This window comes from Dendropsophus ebraccatus, chromosome 14 (genome assembly GCF_027789765.1).
Source record: "Dendropsophus ebraccatus isolate aDenEbr1 chromosome 14, aDenEbr1.pat, whole genome shotgun sequence".
Classification (NCBI taxonomy): Eukaryota; Metazoa; Chordata; class Amphibia; order Anura; family Hylidae; genus Dendropsophus; species Dendropsophus ebraccatus.
The window spans coordinates 78,837,514-78,856,577 of record NC_091467.1 but is presented as its reverse complement, the minus strand read 5'-3'; the positions used below and the strand labels follow the sequence as shown (position 1 = coordinate 78,856,577).

Genomic DNA, 19,064 nt, shown 5'->3' with positions numbered 1-19,064 from the left:
TGACCCGAAACATCAAGAGTCTGCAGTGTAATGGTATAGCATACGTATGACCCCATCTGCAGTGCAATGGTAAGGCATACGTATGACCCCATCTGCAGTGCAATGGTATAGCATACGTACGACCCATCTGCAGTGTAATGGTAAGGCATACGTATGACCCCATCTGCAGTGCAATGGTAAGGCATACGTATGACCCCATCTGCAGTAAAATGGTAAGTTGGCAGTAAAGTAACAGGTACATAGTTTATAAAGTTATAAAAGAGAATCCAAACAATCCTGTTTTTTAGTATTGACCAGGGGCAAGATAGAACAACCCTTTGTCCAAGTATGTTATTTGGAAAAAAATCCCTTCCCAACATTACATTATACCCGCTTTCTTCTGTTGGGGTCACTTAGTATCCAGACAATATATTTTTGTATGTCATAGAGATCCTGACTGATCCCAAGAATGAGCCAGGAGAAGAGCACGCTAAGTGAGTTCTCTCCCAGCTCAGTGTCACATGACCTGGATGGAGACCAATTCACATCTATGGCTGTCCAGACCTCATAGACACAGAGGAGGGGGAGGAGTGTGCGCTCCCCACTCAGTCTACTCATCAGGATCGGGACACTTGTACCCCAACTCATAAGCTTTCCACTCGCCCCAAGGACACATCAAAGCTTTAGTTTAACAGGTTCACTGTTTTTAATTGTATGTATATTGCTCATATACTGCTCCTTCTCTACTATATATATATATATATATATATATATAGTATTCTATCCTTTTGTTTGTGATCAGATTAACAGTAATGATGACAATGGAGTGCTGGTGGGTAACTGGAGTGGGAAATACGCCGATGGGAATAGTCCACTAAGCTGGACAGGAAGTGTGGAAATCCTGAGGAAGTGGTCGGCCAGCGGTCCCGTGCGCTATGGCCAGTGCTGGGTCTTTGCTGGGGTCCTGTGCACAGGTACAGACATTGTCATTGTGAATATTTCTTTACTATACAAAATACTAGGTCTCTTTTGTAAACTTATAGTGATAAAACTGATAGAAAGGGTAAGGTGTTACGTAGTATCTTCTCCCCATACAGCACCACTATTGTCCATGGCCAGAGCATACAGTGTATATATATATATGTGTCTATACATCAGCCCCAGGTTAGCCAACACCACCGTAGCTTCCCCCTCCAGCTATTGTAATAAATAGTAATAATTAGGAAGCCTTGTGCCGGCAGCTGCCTGGGCTTTATACCAGTCTCCTCCTTCAGGACGTTCTTATGTAGGTTACAGAGGTAAATCAGTAATAAGCAAATATTGATCTCTCTGCCTAATAATTCTCTAACCTAAAATGCAACCACAGGAACAATAGCAGCAGCCCATCACTACAGGAACAATAGCAGCAGCCCATCACTACAGGAACAATAGCAGCAGCCCATCACTACAGGAACAATAGCAGCAGCCCATCACTACAGGAACAATAGCAGCAGCCCATCACTACAGGAACAATAGCAGCAGCCGCATCAATACAGGGAAAAACAATATGCCGCAGCCCAATCACTACAGGAACAATAGCCGCAGCCCATCACCACAGGACAATAGCAGCAGCCCATCACTACAGGAACAATAGCGCAGACCATCACTACAGGAAACAATAGCACAGCCCATCACTACAGGAGCATAGCAGCAGCCCATCACTACAGGAACAATAGCCCCGCCCGGCACAACAGGAACAATAGCATCAGCCCATCACTACAGGAACAATAGCAGCAGCCCCATCACTACAGAACAATAGCCCAGCCCATCACTACAGGAACAATAGCAGCAGCCCATCACTACAGGGACAATAGCAGCAGCCCATCACTACAGGAACAATAGCCGCAGCCCATCACTACAGGAACAATAGCCGCAGCCCATCACTACAGGAACAATAGCAGCAGCCCTCACTACAGTGAACAATAGCAGCAGCCCATCACTACAGGAACAATAGCAGCAGCCCATCACTACAGGAACAATAGCCACCGCCCATCACTACAGGAACAATAGCAGCAGCCCATCACTACAGGAACAATAGCAGCAGCCCATCACTACAGGAACAATAGCCACCGCCCCGGCACCACAGGAAACAATAGCAGCAGCCCATCACCACAGGAACATAGCAGCAGCCCATCACTACAGGAACAATAGACCGCAGCCCATCACTACAGGAACAATAGCAGCAGCCCATCACTACAGGAACAATAGCAGCAGCCCATCACTACAGGAACAATAGCCGCAGCCCATCACTACAGGAACAAATAGCCGCAGCCCATCACTACAGGAACAATAGCAGCAGCCCATCACTACAGGAACAATAGCCGCAGCCCATCACTACAGGAACAATAGCCGCAGCCCATCACTACAGGAACAATAGCAGCAGCCATCACTACAGGAACAATAGCCACCCAGCCCATCACTACAGGAACAATAGTAGCAGCCCATGACTACAGGAACAATAGCCACCGCCCGACGACCCACAGGAACAATAGCTGCAGCCCATCACTACAGGAACAATAGCAGCACCCACACCACAGGAACAATAGCAGCAGCCCATCACTACAGGAACAATAGCCGCAGCCCATCACTACAGGAACAATAGCAGCAGCCCATCACGACAAGGAACAATAGCCACCTGCCCGGCACCACAGGAACAATACAGCAGCAGCCCATCCTACAGGAACAATAGCAGCAGCCCATCACTACAGGAACAATAGCAGCAGCCCATCACTACAGGAACAATAGCCACCGCCCATCACTACAGGAACAATAGCAGCAGCCCATCACTACAGGAACAATAGCCACCGCCCATCACTACAGGAACAATAGCAGCAGCCCATCACTACAGGAACAATAGCCACCGCCCGGCACCACAGGAACAATAGCAGCAGCCCATCACTACAGGAACAATAGCAGCAGCCCATCACTACAGGAACAATAGCCACCGCCCATCACTACAGGAACAATAGCAGCAGCCCATCACTACAGGAACAATAGCCCCCGCCCATCACTACAGGAACAATAGCAGCAGCCCATCACTACAGGAAACAATAGCCACCGCCCGGCACCACAGGAACAATAGCAGCAGCCCATCACTACAGGAACAATAGCAGCAGCCCATCACTACAGGAACAATAGCCGCAGCCCATCACTACAGGAACAATAGCCGCAGCCCATCACTACAGGAACAATAGCAGCAGCCCATCACTACAGGAACAATAGCAGCAGCCCATTCACTAAGGAACAATAGCAGCAGCCCATCACTACAGGAACAATAGCCACCGCCCGGGCACCAGAGGAACAATGGCCACCGCCCATCACTACAGGAACAATAGCCACCGCCCGACACCACAGGAACAATAGCAGCAGCCCATCAACCACAGGAACAATAGCAGCAGCCCATCACTACAGGAACAATAGCCGCCGCCCATCACTACAGGAACAATAGCCACCGCCCATCACTACAGGAACAATAGCCACCGCCCATCACTACAGGAACAATAGCAGCAGCCCATCACTACAGAACAATAGCCGCAGCCCATCACTACAGGAACAATAGCCGCAGCCCATCACTACAGAACAATAGCAGCAGCCCATCACTACAGGAACAATAGCAGCAGCCCATCACTACAGGAACAATAGCCGCAGCCCATCTCTACAGGAACAATAGCCGCAACCCATCACTACAGGAACAATAGCAGCAGCCCATCACTACAGGAACAATAGCAGCAGCCCATCACTACAGGAACAATAGCAGCAGCCCATCACTACAGGAACAATAGCCACCGCCCGGCACCACAGGAACAATAGCCACCGCCCATCACTACAGGAACAATAGCAGCAGCCCATCACTACAGGAACAATAGCCACCGCCCGGCACCACAGGAACAATAGCCGCAGCCCATCACTACAGGAACAATAGCCACCGCCCATCACTACAGGAACAATAGCCACCGCCCATCACTACAGGAACAATAGTAGCAGCCCATCACTACAGGAACAATAGTAGCAGCCCATCACTACAGGAACAATAGCAGCAGCCCATCACTACAGGAACAATAGCCGCAGCCCATCACTACAGGGACAATAGCAGCAGCCCATCACTACAGGAACAATAGCAGCAGCCCATCACTACAGGAACATAGCCGCAGCCCATCACTACAGGAACAATAGCAGCAGCCCATCACTACAGGAACAATAGCCGCAGCCCATCACTACAGGAACAATAGCAGCAGCCCATCACTACAGGAACAATAGCAGCAGCCCATCACTACAGGAACAATAGCCGCAGCCCATCACTACAGGAACAATAGCAGCAGCCCATCACTACAGGAACAATAGCCGCAGCCCATCACTACAGGGACAATAGCAGCAGCCCATCACTACAGGAACAATAGCAGCAGCCCATCACTACAGGAACAATAGCCGCAGCCCATCACTACAGGAACAATAGCAGCAGCCCAACACTACAGGAACAATAGCAGCAGCCATCACTACAGGAACAATAGCAGCAGCCCATCACTACAGGAACAATAGCAGCAGCCCATCACTACAGAACAATAGCCACCGCCCGCCATCACTACAGGAACAATAGCAGCAGCCCATCACTACAGGAACATAGCAGCAGCCCATCACTACAGGAACAATAGCCACCGCCCATCACTACAGGAACAATAGCCGCAGCCCATCACTACAGGAACAATAGCAGCAGCCCATCACTACAGGAACAATAGCCGCAGCCCATCACTACAGGAACATAGCCACCGCCCGGCACCACAGGAACAATAGCAGCAGCCATCACTACAGGAACAATAGCAGCAGCCCATCACTATAGGAACAATAGCAGCAGCCATCACTACAGGAACAATAGCAGCAGCCCATCACTACAGGAACAATAGCCGCAGCCCATCACTACAGGAACAATAGCAGCAGCCCATCACTACAGGAACAATAGCAGCAGCCCATCACTACAGGAACAATAGCCACCGCCCATCACTACAGGAACAATAGTAGCAGCCCATCACTACAGGAACAATAGTAGCAGCCCATCACTACAGGAACAATAGCAGCAGCCCATCACTACAGGAACAATAGCCGCAGCCCATCACTACAGGGACAATAGCAGCAGCCCATCACTACAGGAACAATAGCAGCAGCCCATCACTACAGGAACAATAGCCGCAGCCCATCACTACAGGAACAATAGCCGCAGCCCATCACTACAGGAACAATAGCCGCAGCCCATCACTACAGGAACAATAGCAGCAGCCCATCACTACAGGAACAATAGCAGCAGCCCATCACTACAGGAACAATAGCCGCAGCCCATCACTACAGGAACAATAGCCGCAGCCCATCACTACAGGAACAATAGCAGCAGCCCATCACTACAGGAACAATAGCCGCAGCCCATCACTACAGGGACAATAGCAGCAGCCCATCACTACAGGAACAATAGCAGCAGCCCATCACTACAGGAACAATAGCAGCAGCCCATCACTACAGGAACAATAGCCACCGCCCATCACTACAGGAACAATAGCAGCAGCCCATCACTACAGGAACAATAGCCCCCGCCCGGCACCACAGGAACAATAGCAGCAGCCCATCACTACAGGAACAATAGCAGCAGCCCATCACTATAGGAACAATAGCAGCAGCCCATCACTACAGGAACAATAGCAGCAGCCCATCACTACAGGAACAATAGCCGCAGCCCATCACTACAGGAACAATAGCAGCAGCCCATCACTACAGGAACAATAGCAGCAGCCCATCACTACAGGAACAATAGCCGCAGCCCATCACTACAGGAACAATAGCCACCGCCCATCACTACAGGAACAATAGCCACCGCCCATCACTACAGGAACAATAGCCACCGCCCATCACTACAGGAACAATAGCAGCAGCCCATCACTACAGGAACAATAGCAGCAGCCCATCACTACAGGAACAATAGCAGCAGCCCATCACTACAGGAACAATAGCCACCGCCCGGCACCACAGGAACAATAGCCGCAGCCCATCACTACAGGAACAATAGCAGCAGCCCATCACTACAGGAACAATAGCCCCCGCCCCGCACCACAGGAACAATAGCAGCAGCCCATCACTACAGGAACAATAGCCACCGCCCGGCACCACAGGAACAATAGCAGCAGCCCATCACTACAGGAACAATAGCCGCAGCCCATCACTACAGGAACAATAGCAGCAGCCCATCACTACAGGAACAATAGCAGCAGCCCATCACTACAGGAACAATAGCAGCAGCCCATCACTACAGGGACAATAGCCACCGCCCGGCACCACAGGAACAATAGCAGCAGCCCATCACTACAGGAACAATAGCAGCAGCCCATCACTACAGGAACAATAGCCACCGCCCGGCACCACAGGAACAATAGCAGCAGCCCATCACTACAGGAACAATAGCAGCAGCCCATCACTACAGGAACAATAGCAGCAGCCCATCACCAGGGGCGGTCTTGGCATTTCTGGGGCCCCAAGCGAAGCTATGTCTGGGCCCCCCCCTCGACACGCATTCCAAAGCAATAGACCGCTGTGTGTTGCCCCCAGAAGTATATACCCCTTGTGCACTACCGCCACTAATATATACTCCTTGTGTGCTGCCCCCAATAGTATATACCCCTTGTGTCCTGCCCCCAGTAGTATATACCCCTTGTTTGCTTCCCCCAGTAGTATATAGACCCCTGTGTGTTCCCCCAGTTATATATAGCCCCCCCATGAGCTCCCCCAGAAGTATATAGACCTCCTGTGTGCTGCCCCAGTTGTATATAGACCCCCTGTGTGCTGCCCCCAGTTGTATATACCCCCTGTGTGCTCCCCACTAGTATATAGGCCCCCTCTGTGCTCCCTTAGGGGTATTTAGCCCCCATGTGTGCTCCCCCACTTGGATATAGACCTCCTGTGTGCTCCCCCACTTGGATATAGACCTCCTGTGTGCTCCTCCAGTAGTATATAAACCCCCTGTGTGGTTCCCCCAGTAGTATATAGACCCCCTGTGTGCCCCACCAGTATTATATAGACCACCTGTGTGCCTCACAAGTAGTATACAGACACCTGTGTGCTCCCCCAGTTATATATAGACCACCTGTGTGCCTCACAAGTAGTATACAGACACCTGTGTGCTCCCCCAGTTATATATAGACCACCTGTGTGCCTCACAAGTAGTATACAGACACCTGTGTGCTCCCCCAGTTATATATAGACCACCTGTGTGCCTCACAAGTAGTATACAGACACCTGTGTGCTCCCCCAGTTATATATAGACCACCTGTGTGCCTCACAAGTAGTATACAGACACCTGTGTGCTCCCCCAGTTATATATAGACCACCTGTGTGCCTCACAAGTAGTATATAGACCCCCTGCATGTTCCCCAGTAGTATATAGACCCCCTGTGTGCCCCACCAATAGTATATAGATCCCTGTGTGCTCCCCCAGTAGTATATAGCCCCCCTGTGTGCTTCCCCACTTGGATATAGACCTCCCGTGTGCTCTCCAAGTTGTATATAGCCCCCATTCTGCTGCCCCAAGTAGTATATAGACCCCCTGTGTGCTCCCCCTGTTATATAGCCCCCCTGTGTGCTCCCCCCATTTATATAGCCCCCCAGTTAAACAGACACCTGTGTGCTCCCCCTCCCATATAGTATTTAACACAATAAAACAAACACTTATACTCACCTGGGTCCGGGCGTCTCCTCTTCTCTTCACTCTTGTGGCCGCAGGAAGGGTTTTCCCTGCGATCACAAGAGGCCGCACTCCCCTTGTCCTGGCGCCGATGCTCCAGTGATGTCACCAGAGCGCCAGCACCACAAGGACAGAGCGGCCACTTGTGACCGCAGGGAAAACACTTCCTGCGGCCACAAGAGTGACTGACAGGAATGGAGCCAATGTCTCCCCGCCCTGTCAATGCTGCTGCATGTAACTATGAGCGCTCATTACGAGTGCTTATAGTTATAGTTCAGATGGCAGCAGCGAGCGGGGCAGCGGCCCTGTCCAGCGGTCTTGAGCAGAAAAGTGGGGTGTGGGGGCCCCCCTGGATGTTGGGGGCCCCAAGCGATCGCTTGGTGTGCTTGGTGCCAAAGACCGCCACCGCCCGGCACCACAGGAACAATAGCAGCAGCCCATCACTACAGAAACAATAGTAGCAGCCCATCACTACAGGAACAATAGCAGCAGCCCATCACTACAGGAACAATAGCAGCAGCCCATCACTACAGGAACAATAGCCACCGCCCGGCACCACAGGAACAATAGCCACCGCCCGGGCACCAGAGGAACAATGGCCACCACACAGCACCACAGGAACAATAGCCACCGCCCCGCACCACAGGAACAATAGGCACCACAGGAACAATAGCCACCGCCCGGCACCACAGGAACAATAACCACTGCCCGGGCACCAGAGGAACAATGGCCACCACACAGCACCACAGCCACCGCACGGCACCAAAGAAACAATGGCCACCGTACTGCGCCATCATGCAGAACCTGCGTCTGTTGTAGGGCTGACACAAAATTCTACACTTGCTCGAGAACATGAATAGATTTTTGCATGGCTTATTCTGTAAACCTTGATAACTTTGATCGCCTCCTCCCTGCCTTGCTGCACCCCCTCCCCCACCTGCGATCTGATGAGCGGAGGTTATGGCTGGTGTACAACACAGAAAAGATAGGACTGTGCGCCAGGGGCACAACAATGAGGTTTCCCAAAGAGTTTATTTTTTTCTTTTAGTATTGAGATGCCTTGGGATCCCCAATCGTATTGTGACTAACTTCACCTCGGCCCACGACACAGATGAAACTCTGAGTGTTGATACCTATTATGACCCTGCTGGCAAAGATCTAGGAGGCAAGGACAGTGTTTGGTAAGAACTCAATGTAACCATTCAATGGAATGGATACAATTATCCTGTATTGCTCTGTTATCCTTCTATTGCTCTTTGTTATTCTTCTATTGTGCTTTGTTATCCATGTATTGCTTTTTAAGGCTATGTTCACACTATGTATCTGTGCGGCTGTATTTTTTATGCGGCTGAAAATGTGCGGCAGAAACTACGACCGTTTACAGGAATCGCTATTACCGGGGTTTGCGATCCTCTGCAGTATGCCGATGTCTCTCATGGTTAATATATTGAATTAATAAAACACATTTTCAGACTGCACCCATGTCAGACTGCACCCATCCCAGCAAGGAAGGGGTTAACTGACCCCCCCTTCCTTGCTGGGAGGGGTGCAGTGCTGGGGAGGGGGTGGGGAGAGCTCTATACTCACCCCAATGTGTCCTCTTCACTGGTCCGCAGCACAATGAAGTCACTGTACTGCGGACCGGCTCATTATATGTGCGCTGAGCCGATCAGCCAATCAGCTGAGCGCACATAGAATTCTAAATGTTTCTTCTAATAAGGCTATTGTGATAACATAATTAGAAGAAACATTTGATGTTTTCATTAAAGTAAAGTGATGATTAGTACAGAAAGCTCTATTACCGGCAATATGAATTAACGGCTTATGGAGCTTCCTGTACTAATTAATATTTAATTAATAAAACACATTTTCGTTGAAATAAAATCAGTTTCGTTGGTCAATAATTTAATTCTAACGAATCCATCATTGTGCAATTAAATATACTGTCAAAAAATAAATATATATATATATATATATATAAATATACATTTATTGCTCTTTGTTATCCTTGTATTGCTGTTATCCTTGTAGTTTGCTTTGTTATCCTTGTATTGCTGTTATCCTTGTAGTTTGCTTTGTTATCCTTGTATTGCTCTTTGTATTGTGCTTTTTTATTCTTGTAGTACACTTTATCATTCCTGTATTGCTCTTTGTTATCCTTGTATTGCTCTTTGTTATCCTTGTATTGCTCTTTGTTATCCTTGTATTGCTGTTATCCTTGTATTGCTCGTTGTTATCCTTGTATTGCTCTTTGTTATCCTTGTAGTTTGCTTTGTTATCCTTGTATTGTGCTTTGTTATCCTTGTATTGCTCTTTGTTATCCTTGTATTGCTCTTTGTTATCCTTGTATTGCTCTTTGTTATCCTTGTATTGCTTTGTTATCCTTGTATTGCTCTTTGTTATCCTTGTATTGCTCTTTGTTATCCTTGTATTGCTCTTTGTTATCCTTGTAGTTTGGTTTGTTATCCTTGTATTGCTCTTTGTTATCCTTGTAGTTTGCTTTGTTATCCTTGTATTGCTCTTTGTTATCCTTGTAGTTTGCTTTGTTATCCTTGTATTGCTCTTTGTTATCCTTGTATTGCTCTTTGTTATCCTTGTAGTTTGGTTTGTTATCCTTGTATTGCTCTTTGTTATCCTTGTAGTTTGCTTTGTTATCCCTGTATTGCTCTTTGTTATCCTTGTAGTTTTCTTTGTTATCCTTGTAGTTTGCTTTGTTATCCTCGTATTGCTCTTTGTTATCCTTGTATTGCTCTTTGTTATCCTTGTATTGCTGTTATCCTTGTATTGCTCTTTGTTATCCTTGTAGTTTGCTTTGTTATCCTTGTATTGCTCTTTGTTATCCTTGTATTGCTCTTTGTTATCCTTGTATTGCTCTTTGTTATCCTTGTATTGCTCTTTGTTATCCTTGTAGTTTGCTTTGTTATCCTTGTATTGCTCTTTGTTATCCTTGTAGTTTGCTTTGTTATCCTTGTAGTTTGCTTTGTTATCCTTGTATTGCTCTTTGTTATCCTTGTATTGCTCTTTGTTATCCTTGTAGTTTGCTTTGTTATCCTTGTATTGCTCTTTGTTATCCTTGTATTGCTCTTTGTTATCCTTGTAGTTTGCTTTGTTATCCTTGTATTGCTTTTTGTATTGTGCTTTTTTATTCTTGTAGTACACTTTATCATTCCTGTATTGCTCTTTGTTATCCTTGTATTGCTCTTTGTATTGCTCTTTGTTATCCTTGTATTGCTCTTTGTTATCCTTGTATTGTGCTTTGTTATCCTTGTATTGCTCTTTGTTATCCTTGTATTGCTCTTTGTTATCCTTGTATTGCTCTTTGTTATCCTTGTATTGCTCTTTGTTATCCTTGTATTGCTCTTTGTTATCCTTGTATTGCTCTTTGTTATCCTTGTATTGTGCTTTGTTATCCTTGTATTGCTCTTTGTTATCCCTGTATTTCTCTTTGTTATCCTTGTATTGTGCTTTGTTATCCTTGTATTGCTCTTTGTTATCCTTGTATTGTGCTTTGTTATCCTTGTATTGCTCTTTGTTATCCTTGTATTTCTCTTTGTTATCCTTGTATTGTGCTTTGTTATCCTTGTATTGCTCTTTGTTATCCCTGTATTTCTCTTTGTTATCCTTGTATTGTGCTTTGTTATCCTTGTATTGCTCTTTGTTATCCTTGTATTGTGCTTTGTTATCCTTGTATTGCTCTTTGTTATCCCTGTATTTCTCTTTGTTATCCCTGTATTTCTCTTTGTTATCCTTGTATTGCTCTTTGTTATCCCTGTATTTCTCTTTGTTATCCCTGTATTGCTCTTTGTTATCCTTGTATTGCTCTTTGTTATCCTTGTATTGCTCTTTGTTATCCCTGTAATAAGGATGAGGTTTAAAAAAGAAGGAAAAGTGTGCTTTGGAGGGAAATTTGAATGATCCAGGACGGCAGAAGAAAACTTGTAGGTAAAAATATGGTGGATTTAATTCTTCACCAAAGGAGGTACAAATATCATATAAACAGGATATCAGTCATAAGAGAAATAAGGCAATAGTCTTACAAATGTCTTAGAATGTCTCTGTGGTTCAAGTCTCAGAGTCCCAAAAATGATGGGGATGTCGTCTCTTTCCAATGGTGACTCCAGATTTGGCTAGAGAACAAAGAACTTCCTTGGGTGAATTCCTGAGGTGGGGGCTAATAAACCCCAGATGTGCGTGGAGGCTTCTCTTGAAAGATGGTATACAAAAAGACCCCCCAACCAACTAACCTTCTAAGTCTATATACTCTCTTGACCGGGAAAATATATACACTTATGCCCAAATATGGTTACACCCAGTACAACTTATATCCCAAAAATGGTATACTGGCAAAGCTCCAAGTGGATTGGTCAAGCTGGACAAGTAGCTATATCTCACTATGATCCATACATTACCCACGTGACCATTTAGACACGACCATATTAGGACTTCCAGTCATCCACCATTTTGGAGGTCAAGAAATTACTAGGTGAGAGTTCAGCCCTATACTCAATATGAGAGTGGAGAAGAGAATGAGACTGGAATACAGTGTAGATATATCTTGGATGATAATAATTTGATTCCACTAATGCCAAAGATAATATGATCCATTCAGCCATTAATAAGGTTAGATGTTATAGATGGGGTTACAGGTTATTAGTTTTTTACATTTCCCCCTCTTTATGCTTTGGAGATAATTTCCAAGCATAAAATTTTCATGCAAACCCATTCATTCCTCCATTCGTATCACATTCGTATCACATTCATCCGTCACCGCATGTCACACTTTGTCATGGATCGTATTATTTTGCTTGGCTTGTGGTATAACTTGTTCCAAATTGTTTACAGACTTAGTATTTTGTATTCTCTTCACCATTTCTCTTATTATATTGTCTCCTTTGTTTACCTCTAATTTTACCTTACTATACAATTTTTTCATTCTATACATCAGGAATATTTGATAAATAATACATAATAATACAAGAATAGAAATAATAACAATAGGATTAGATAATATGTTTCCTGCCACAGAATTCACAGAAGTTTTCGACCACATATTTACAGATTTCTTTAAGTTTTTCCACCAACTATACCCTGACATCTGATCCCATTCATGTCGGATTTGTTCCAATTGGCCCTGTTGGTGTTGGAAAGTAATATCAGCATTCTGTAATTGTTTCTGTAACATTTCCAATAGCCCTTTATCCTTCTTTATCTCCTCAGTCCATTGCTGCCAAGGGAACTGATTTACCTGAGTAAGATTTAGTTGTATCGGTAACGTTCTGAGATGTTCTGTAGGGAGAGACGTTACACTGATCTTTTTCCCCTGTATCTCTATGGCTTTTACATCGCCTTCTATACAATATAATCCTCTAGATAAAGTCTCTCTATGGATACAAGTGCTAAAAAATGCTGTTACCACTTCCTCCTCCAACATCACCTGGAAACAGATTTTCCTCAATTCCACCTGAGTTACAAGATCATTGATAGATGTCACCGTCTCAACTCTTGCCTGGCATGATGTCTGATTGTGATAGCAAGAATGATGGATAACCTTGTCTTGACCCATTAAACAAATGATCTTAGAATCAAAGTGCAGACATGATGATAAGTCTAATTGTACCAAATCATCCCCCTCAACTACAAACTGTGTGCATTGTAAGTGATAGAGAATGACCTGTGTATCACTAACAGGAATACCTAATACTGTGACAGGAATGAGTGACTGTTCGTTCCCAGTTATTGGTATTAATGAGGTGCCAATACAAACCTCTTCATCACAGCCGTTCCACTTATTTACCCATAACTCCATGTGTCTTAAGCTGAAGCCATAACATTCGGGTAAATTTTTCAATAGACCTAAAGGTACGATGCCACCTTGCAAAGCCTGAGTGATCATCTTTAGGTTAGTTGAGTACTCCACTTGGATCTCTAGACAAGCCCTGGAGACTTGCGTCTCTTCTTGACTTTCTATTAATCCAAGGGAAACCTCCTGAAGATGAGACACTGAGGATCCCAATACTTTGGCTGTATCTAGAATCATACTTTCAACGAGCTGGTTTAACCCTTTTTGTACAGCTACTCCTTTATTACCAATATATCCTCATAGCCTGTTGGAGTACACTCCCATGTTCCTGATTGATTATTGTGTATGTAGTTACCCTGAAACTGTGTAAACCCAGTCTTAGGTCCTGCCTTTATATTCATTTCTATGGTGGCATTATGTTCAAAATGGATTTCTACACAACATGTAGCTTCATATCCCACACAAAGATTCCCAACTAAGTCATTGGCAGTATCAATGTCTCCTGTATCCAACAAATCATCAACGATGGTAACTTCTCCAGATTTGCGTGAGATCAGTTCCTTCTGAGTTGGTTCCTTGAATTCGCTTGCAGATCGTTTGGAAGAATAATGATGTACTTCATATATCGTACATATGGATAATATGAGAAATATTGGTGTTAGGAAACACCTCTTCTTCACATCCTGTAGACATCGACTTCCCTCTTGAAGATTTCGCTCCGTCCGGAGATGACTTTTATTCGTCATTTTACTTCTGAGAGGTTTGACCTGTAAAGACAAGCAGTATCATTAATCAGGTACATACAGTTTGCACTGATCAACATGTATCCATAACTTATGCTGTCTACGCTTATTTTTAATCGTCTTAGCTGTTCTTTGAACTAGGATCATAACCTGACCCATTGTGTCAATGATTTCAAAAGGACCTTCCCAGTTACTTTCCCAAGGTCCACTCTTCCTAAAGGTTTTTATCATTACAAAAGCTCCCTTTACAAATTTGGAAGAATGAGGAGGTACCATGCGCTGCATTCTAGATGCTGCATGCGGTAGAATCGTTTTCAGGTTCTCTTGGAGTGACTGTAGCCATTTAGTTCTTGCTATGGCATCTTTCTGTGGTGTCGACAAAAATGGTTCATTAGGAAACACCAGAGGCATTTTCCTACCTGTCATCAATTCAAACGGAGTAAACTGTGTAGTTGAAGAGCTTGACCCTCTGATACTCATGAGTACAAAAGGTATTGCATCAACCCACGTATTACCTCTGTCCAATAACATTTTGGCAATTCTGGACTTAATCGTTCTGTTCATCCTTTCAACAATCCCTGCTGACTGTGGATGATAAGGCACATGGAATCGTTGTTGTATACCTAAGATTGAACATACAGCTTGCATAACTTTGCCAGTAAAATGGCTACCTCGGTCAGAAGATATTAACTTCGGGATCCCCCATGTACAAAAGACATGATTCACCAATGCTCTAGCCGTAGATAAAGCATCGTCTTTCCGGACCGGAACCAGTTCCACCCATTTAGAGAAAACATCCACCACAACTAAGGCGTATCTAAGACCGTTCTTACCCGCAACTAGAGGTCCGATGTAGTCTATTTGTAAAGATGCCCATGCCCCCTCTGCAGGTGCAATCCTCAGAAGTGGAGGTTTCTGTCCTTTCGGCCTTGGATTCACTTGAGCACAAACAAGACATGACTGAACAACTCGTTGTACAGTCAATTCCATGGAAGTCCAGAAAAATTTTCCTTTAAGGACTTCCATCAACTTCTGTTGACCCAAATGACCCAGACTTTCATGGTTAAAACGAGTGAACTCCATTTGCAAGTGTTTTGGTACAACTGGTAATAAGTTTCCATCTTTTTCATAACACACCACTCCATTTTCACAAACAAATGGATGTTATATTGTTCTTGCATTCAATGATGAACTGATCTTTCATCTGCTCCTCACTGAATGATATCACCTTATTCTCAACAATCTTAATTGGTAAGGCTTCCAGAGATTCAGTCTCCATCACTATCTCTCCTGTCAGAGCTGCCTCTTTTGCAAGAAAATCCGCCTTCTCATTGCCCACAGCTAAATCACTAGTTCCTTTCCTGTGTCCTGGAACTTTGACAATGGCGTATTTGTTAGGATTTTTGGAAGCAAGCTCAAAGATAGTTTGCAATGTGTCTTTGTGGACTAACACCTTGTTAGAAGAATCCACAAATCCTCTTCTTTTCCACACAGATAGGTAATCAGTCAATGATCGAACAACATAAGCACTGTCACTGTAAATTACCAAGGGACCACCGTTCTCTCTCTCATTGAGCTCCAAAACTGTTTTTACAGCTTCAAGTTCTGCTCTCTGAGCTGAGAAACCTCCTGGTAATCTGTACATTAATTCTCGACTTTGGTTTGGAAACCAGATGCCACATCCAGTATGATATGTGCCTCTTAGACAGAAACGTGATCCGTCAACAAAAACTGGGTTATCATCTTCACCTGCTTCTCTTCTGAAGAGAATTGGATACTCCCCCTGAAACGTATCAATGCACTCATGACACTCCCCCTCATACTGCATTAGTTGAGGAAGAACGTACTTTGCATTGTGGTCTACTTCAATCTGTTTTGGGGACAAAGATAACAACCAATGTGCAAATCTCTGATGGGAAACACCTGGCACACTCTTTTCAAGAAGAAGTTTCAAAGTAGAGTGAGGAGTTTGCAAAATTAATTTGTCAAATCCCACAATGTGTTCTGTAGCCTTAACTGCAAAATGCACGCCCACTAGATGCCTGGCACAAGTTTCAAATCCCTTCTCCACCGGAGAAAGAAGTTTAGAAAAATAACCAATGATCCTCCATTCATTACCCTGCTGTTGTAACAGGACAGCTGAGACAGCCGTCTCAGACGTATGAACCTGTATTCCAAAGGCCTTTGAGGGATACATTGTAGCCAGAGCTGGAGCTCTCTGCAAATCAAGTTTCAATTGCTCAAAAGCCATCTGCTGTTCATTACCCCAAACAAAGGATTTGTCATCATCAGTATCTTTCAATACATCATACAGAGGCTTGGCCTTCTCTGCAAATCCTTCAATGAACTCTCTGGAAAAATTCACAAGACCCAAAAACTGTCTCAAACTTTTGTATGTTGTAGGGACAGGCAACAATGCAATAGTCTCCACTCTTTCCTGTAGGGGGCGTCTCTGACCAGGACTAATCCAAACTCCCAAGTATCTAACCTCATGTTTCAACAGTTGTACTTTCTTTGGGTTCAATTTCAGCCCAGATTCATGCAACACTCTGAACAATTCATCCAACAAAATCAGATGAGTCTCCCTGTCCTCCGTTGCCAACAAAATGTCATCCACATATTGCAAAATACAATCTGGCCTAGAAAATTTTGACAACACTTTTGCCAACGCCTGATGAAATACACTTGGGGATAGGTGAGCCCCTTGCGGAAGCCTGCAAAAAACGTACTGTTCATCGCCAAACGAAAAAGCAAATTTGTACCTCGATTCTTTTTGTATAATTAATGAATAAAAGCCGTTACTTACATCTAACACGGTAAAATATTTCGCCTTGCGTTCAACCACGCCATTATATCAGGTGTGCTGGCCACGATAGGCGCTACATTTGGCGTATACTTATTAAACAACCTCAAATCCAAAAGCATCCTGACTGATTTGTCACTTTTCATCACTGCCCAAATTGGATTGTTTGTTATTGAATTGGCTTTGCAAACAACTCCTTGTTGAAGAAATTCCTTAATTATCTTAGACAAAGGCTCTATGGTTTCTGGCGGCAACTTGTACTGCTTCTGTGGGGGAGGGTCTAATCCATCCACTCTGACTTCAAATCCTTTCAATGTTCCAACCTCATTCCTGAACTGAGCCCATAGAGAAGGATATTTCTGCACAATCTCAACAAGTTCCAGATTATCATTGTCTACCTCTGGCCAAACATGATTTGGAGAAATTTGCTCAACCAAATTAATCCCTGCAACTGAAGCATAATCACTTGGATCAACCACCACAGCTTTACAATTTTTATTGCCTTTCCAGATCACTTGATTTGCTAGATCAATGATCCAGCCTTTGGCTTTCATCAAATCAGTACCAAGAATATTCTGAGAACTAGGACAATACCAAACATCAATCTCTATGCTCAAATAACCAGGAATCTCAAACAAAACTCCTTTCACCAAAGTTGCGTCAGTGGTCCCCTTCCCACTGAAACCAACAATTGTACAAACTGGAGCATTAGGGCTTAACAACATGTGCTGCTGATTAGTTACACTGAGCTGAGCTCCTGTATCCAAAAGGACTGTGACGTCATTACCATCGAGAATCCCCCTCACAAACGGCCTTCCACAATTATCCACTGAGAAAGGGGCTACAAGTTCCAGTGAACAATGGGTTAAAACATTCCTTAGTCAATGGGAGGATGGCACACCCTCCTCAGGTCTCCCTGCCCCCCTGTTGTCCGGAATAGCAGAACCATTCTTTTTCATTTCCTGTATCTGTCTTGTTAGGTCTGCATACGGAGATGTAGAAGTACTTTCTCCAGACACAGAATTTGTAATAGTCGGGGCTGTTGGGACTAAACCATTTTCATGGGACCTAGAAAGTTGTCTATGGAGAAAAGCACGGCACTGATTTTTGATGTGACCAGGCCTCTTACAAAAAAAACACGTGGCCTGAATTCTACCTCTTTTCTGGGTCCTAAATTCCCCCTGTCCAGCAGCCTGATGTATCTGTGGCTTGGGTAGGCTGCCCTGGGTTTGCTCTAACTGTTGATCACTTTTATTCTGCACCGTTGCAACCTTAGCCTTCACCTGATTCACTTTGATTGATCTCCTTATGCGATCAATAAAAGTAGCCGCCTCATGCAAGGATGGCTTTTCTGACGCAATATGCAAAGACAAAGAATCCAAATAACCAAACTTTTTCACAAATGCAGCAATCATTTCCGGAGGCTCCTCCCCCTCCTCCACCTTCATTACCATGCGGTACGCTTTCTCAAATTTCATCAGAAATGAGAACGGGTCCTCCTGTGGGCTAACTTTTAATGATTCCAATATAGACAAAGAAGGGAGAGGCTCTCCTGTCATAAACAGAAGTAATTGCCTCAACCGATCCGAATCCGAACTATGATAGCCATCGCTCCTCGGAGATGTCTCTAATCTTTTTGACATATGGGAGGGTAACCAAACCTTGAATACTTTATTCTTTTGTTCCTCAGTCAGATTAAACTTATCACAATTCGACTCAAAAAGATCAATGTTAAAGAATGCATCCATCCTGTCATTAAAAGCCGGAATATCCTTTGCTATTTTCATCAACTGATCATGAATTTTCAAATTCAACTTAGCCGCTCTCTCATGCAATTTTCTTCGTTTTATTACATCTGTAGTAATAATCTCTTCGTCCTCGCTATCTATTACATTTCCGGAAACATTCGGATTTGGCACAAATGACCCATCTACAGTAGTTTTACTCTTCTTAGTTAATGTACACACATTTCTGTTATTCCTATGA

At 44.6% G+C, this 19,064-nt stretch overlaps 1 protein-coding gene across 1 annotated transcript in view; it reads left to right on the top strand.

Annotated features, from left to right (window-relative positions):
* LOC138771931 (protein-glutamine gamma-glutamyltransferase 6-like) overlaps window positions 1-19,064 on the top strand; it is a 67,382-nt gene that overhangs the window by 11,866 nt on the left and 36,452 nt on the right. Inside the window, exons 5-6 of the mRNA XM_069951934.1 lie at window positions 782-953; window positions 8,781-8,913. Of these exons, the coding sequence (XP_069808035.1) occupies window positions 782-953; window positions 8,781-8,913 (305 nt within the window). The remainder of the gene's footprint in view (window positions 1-781; window positions 954-8,780; window positions 8,914-19,064) is intronic.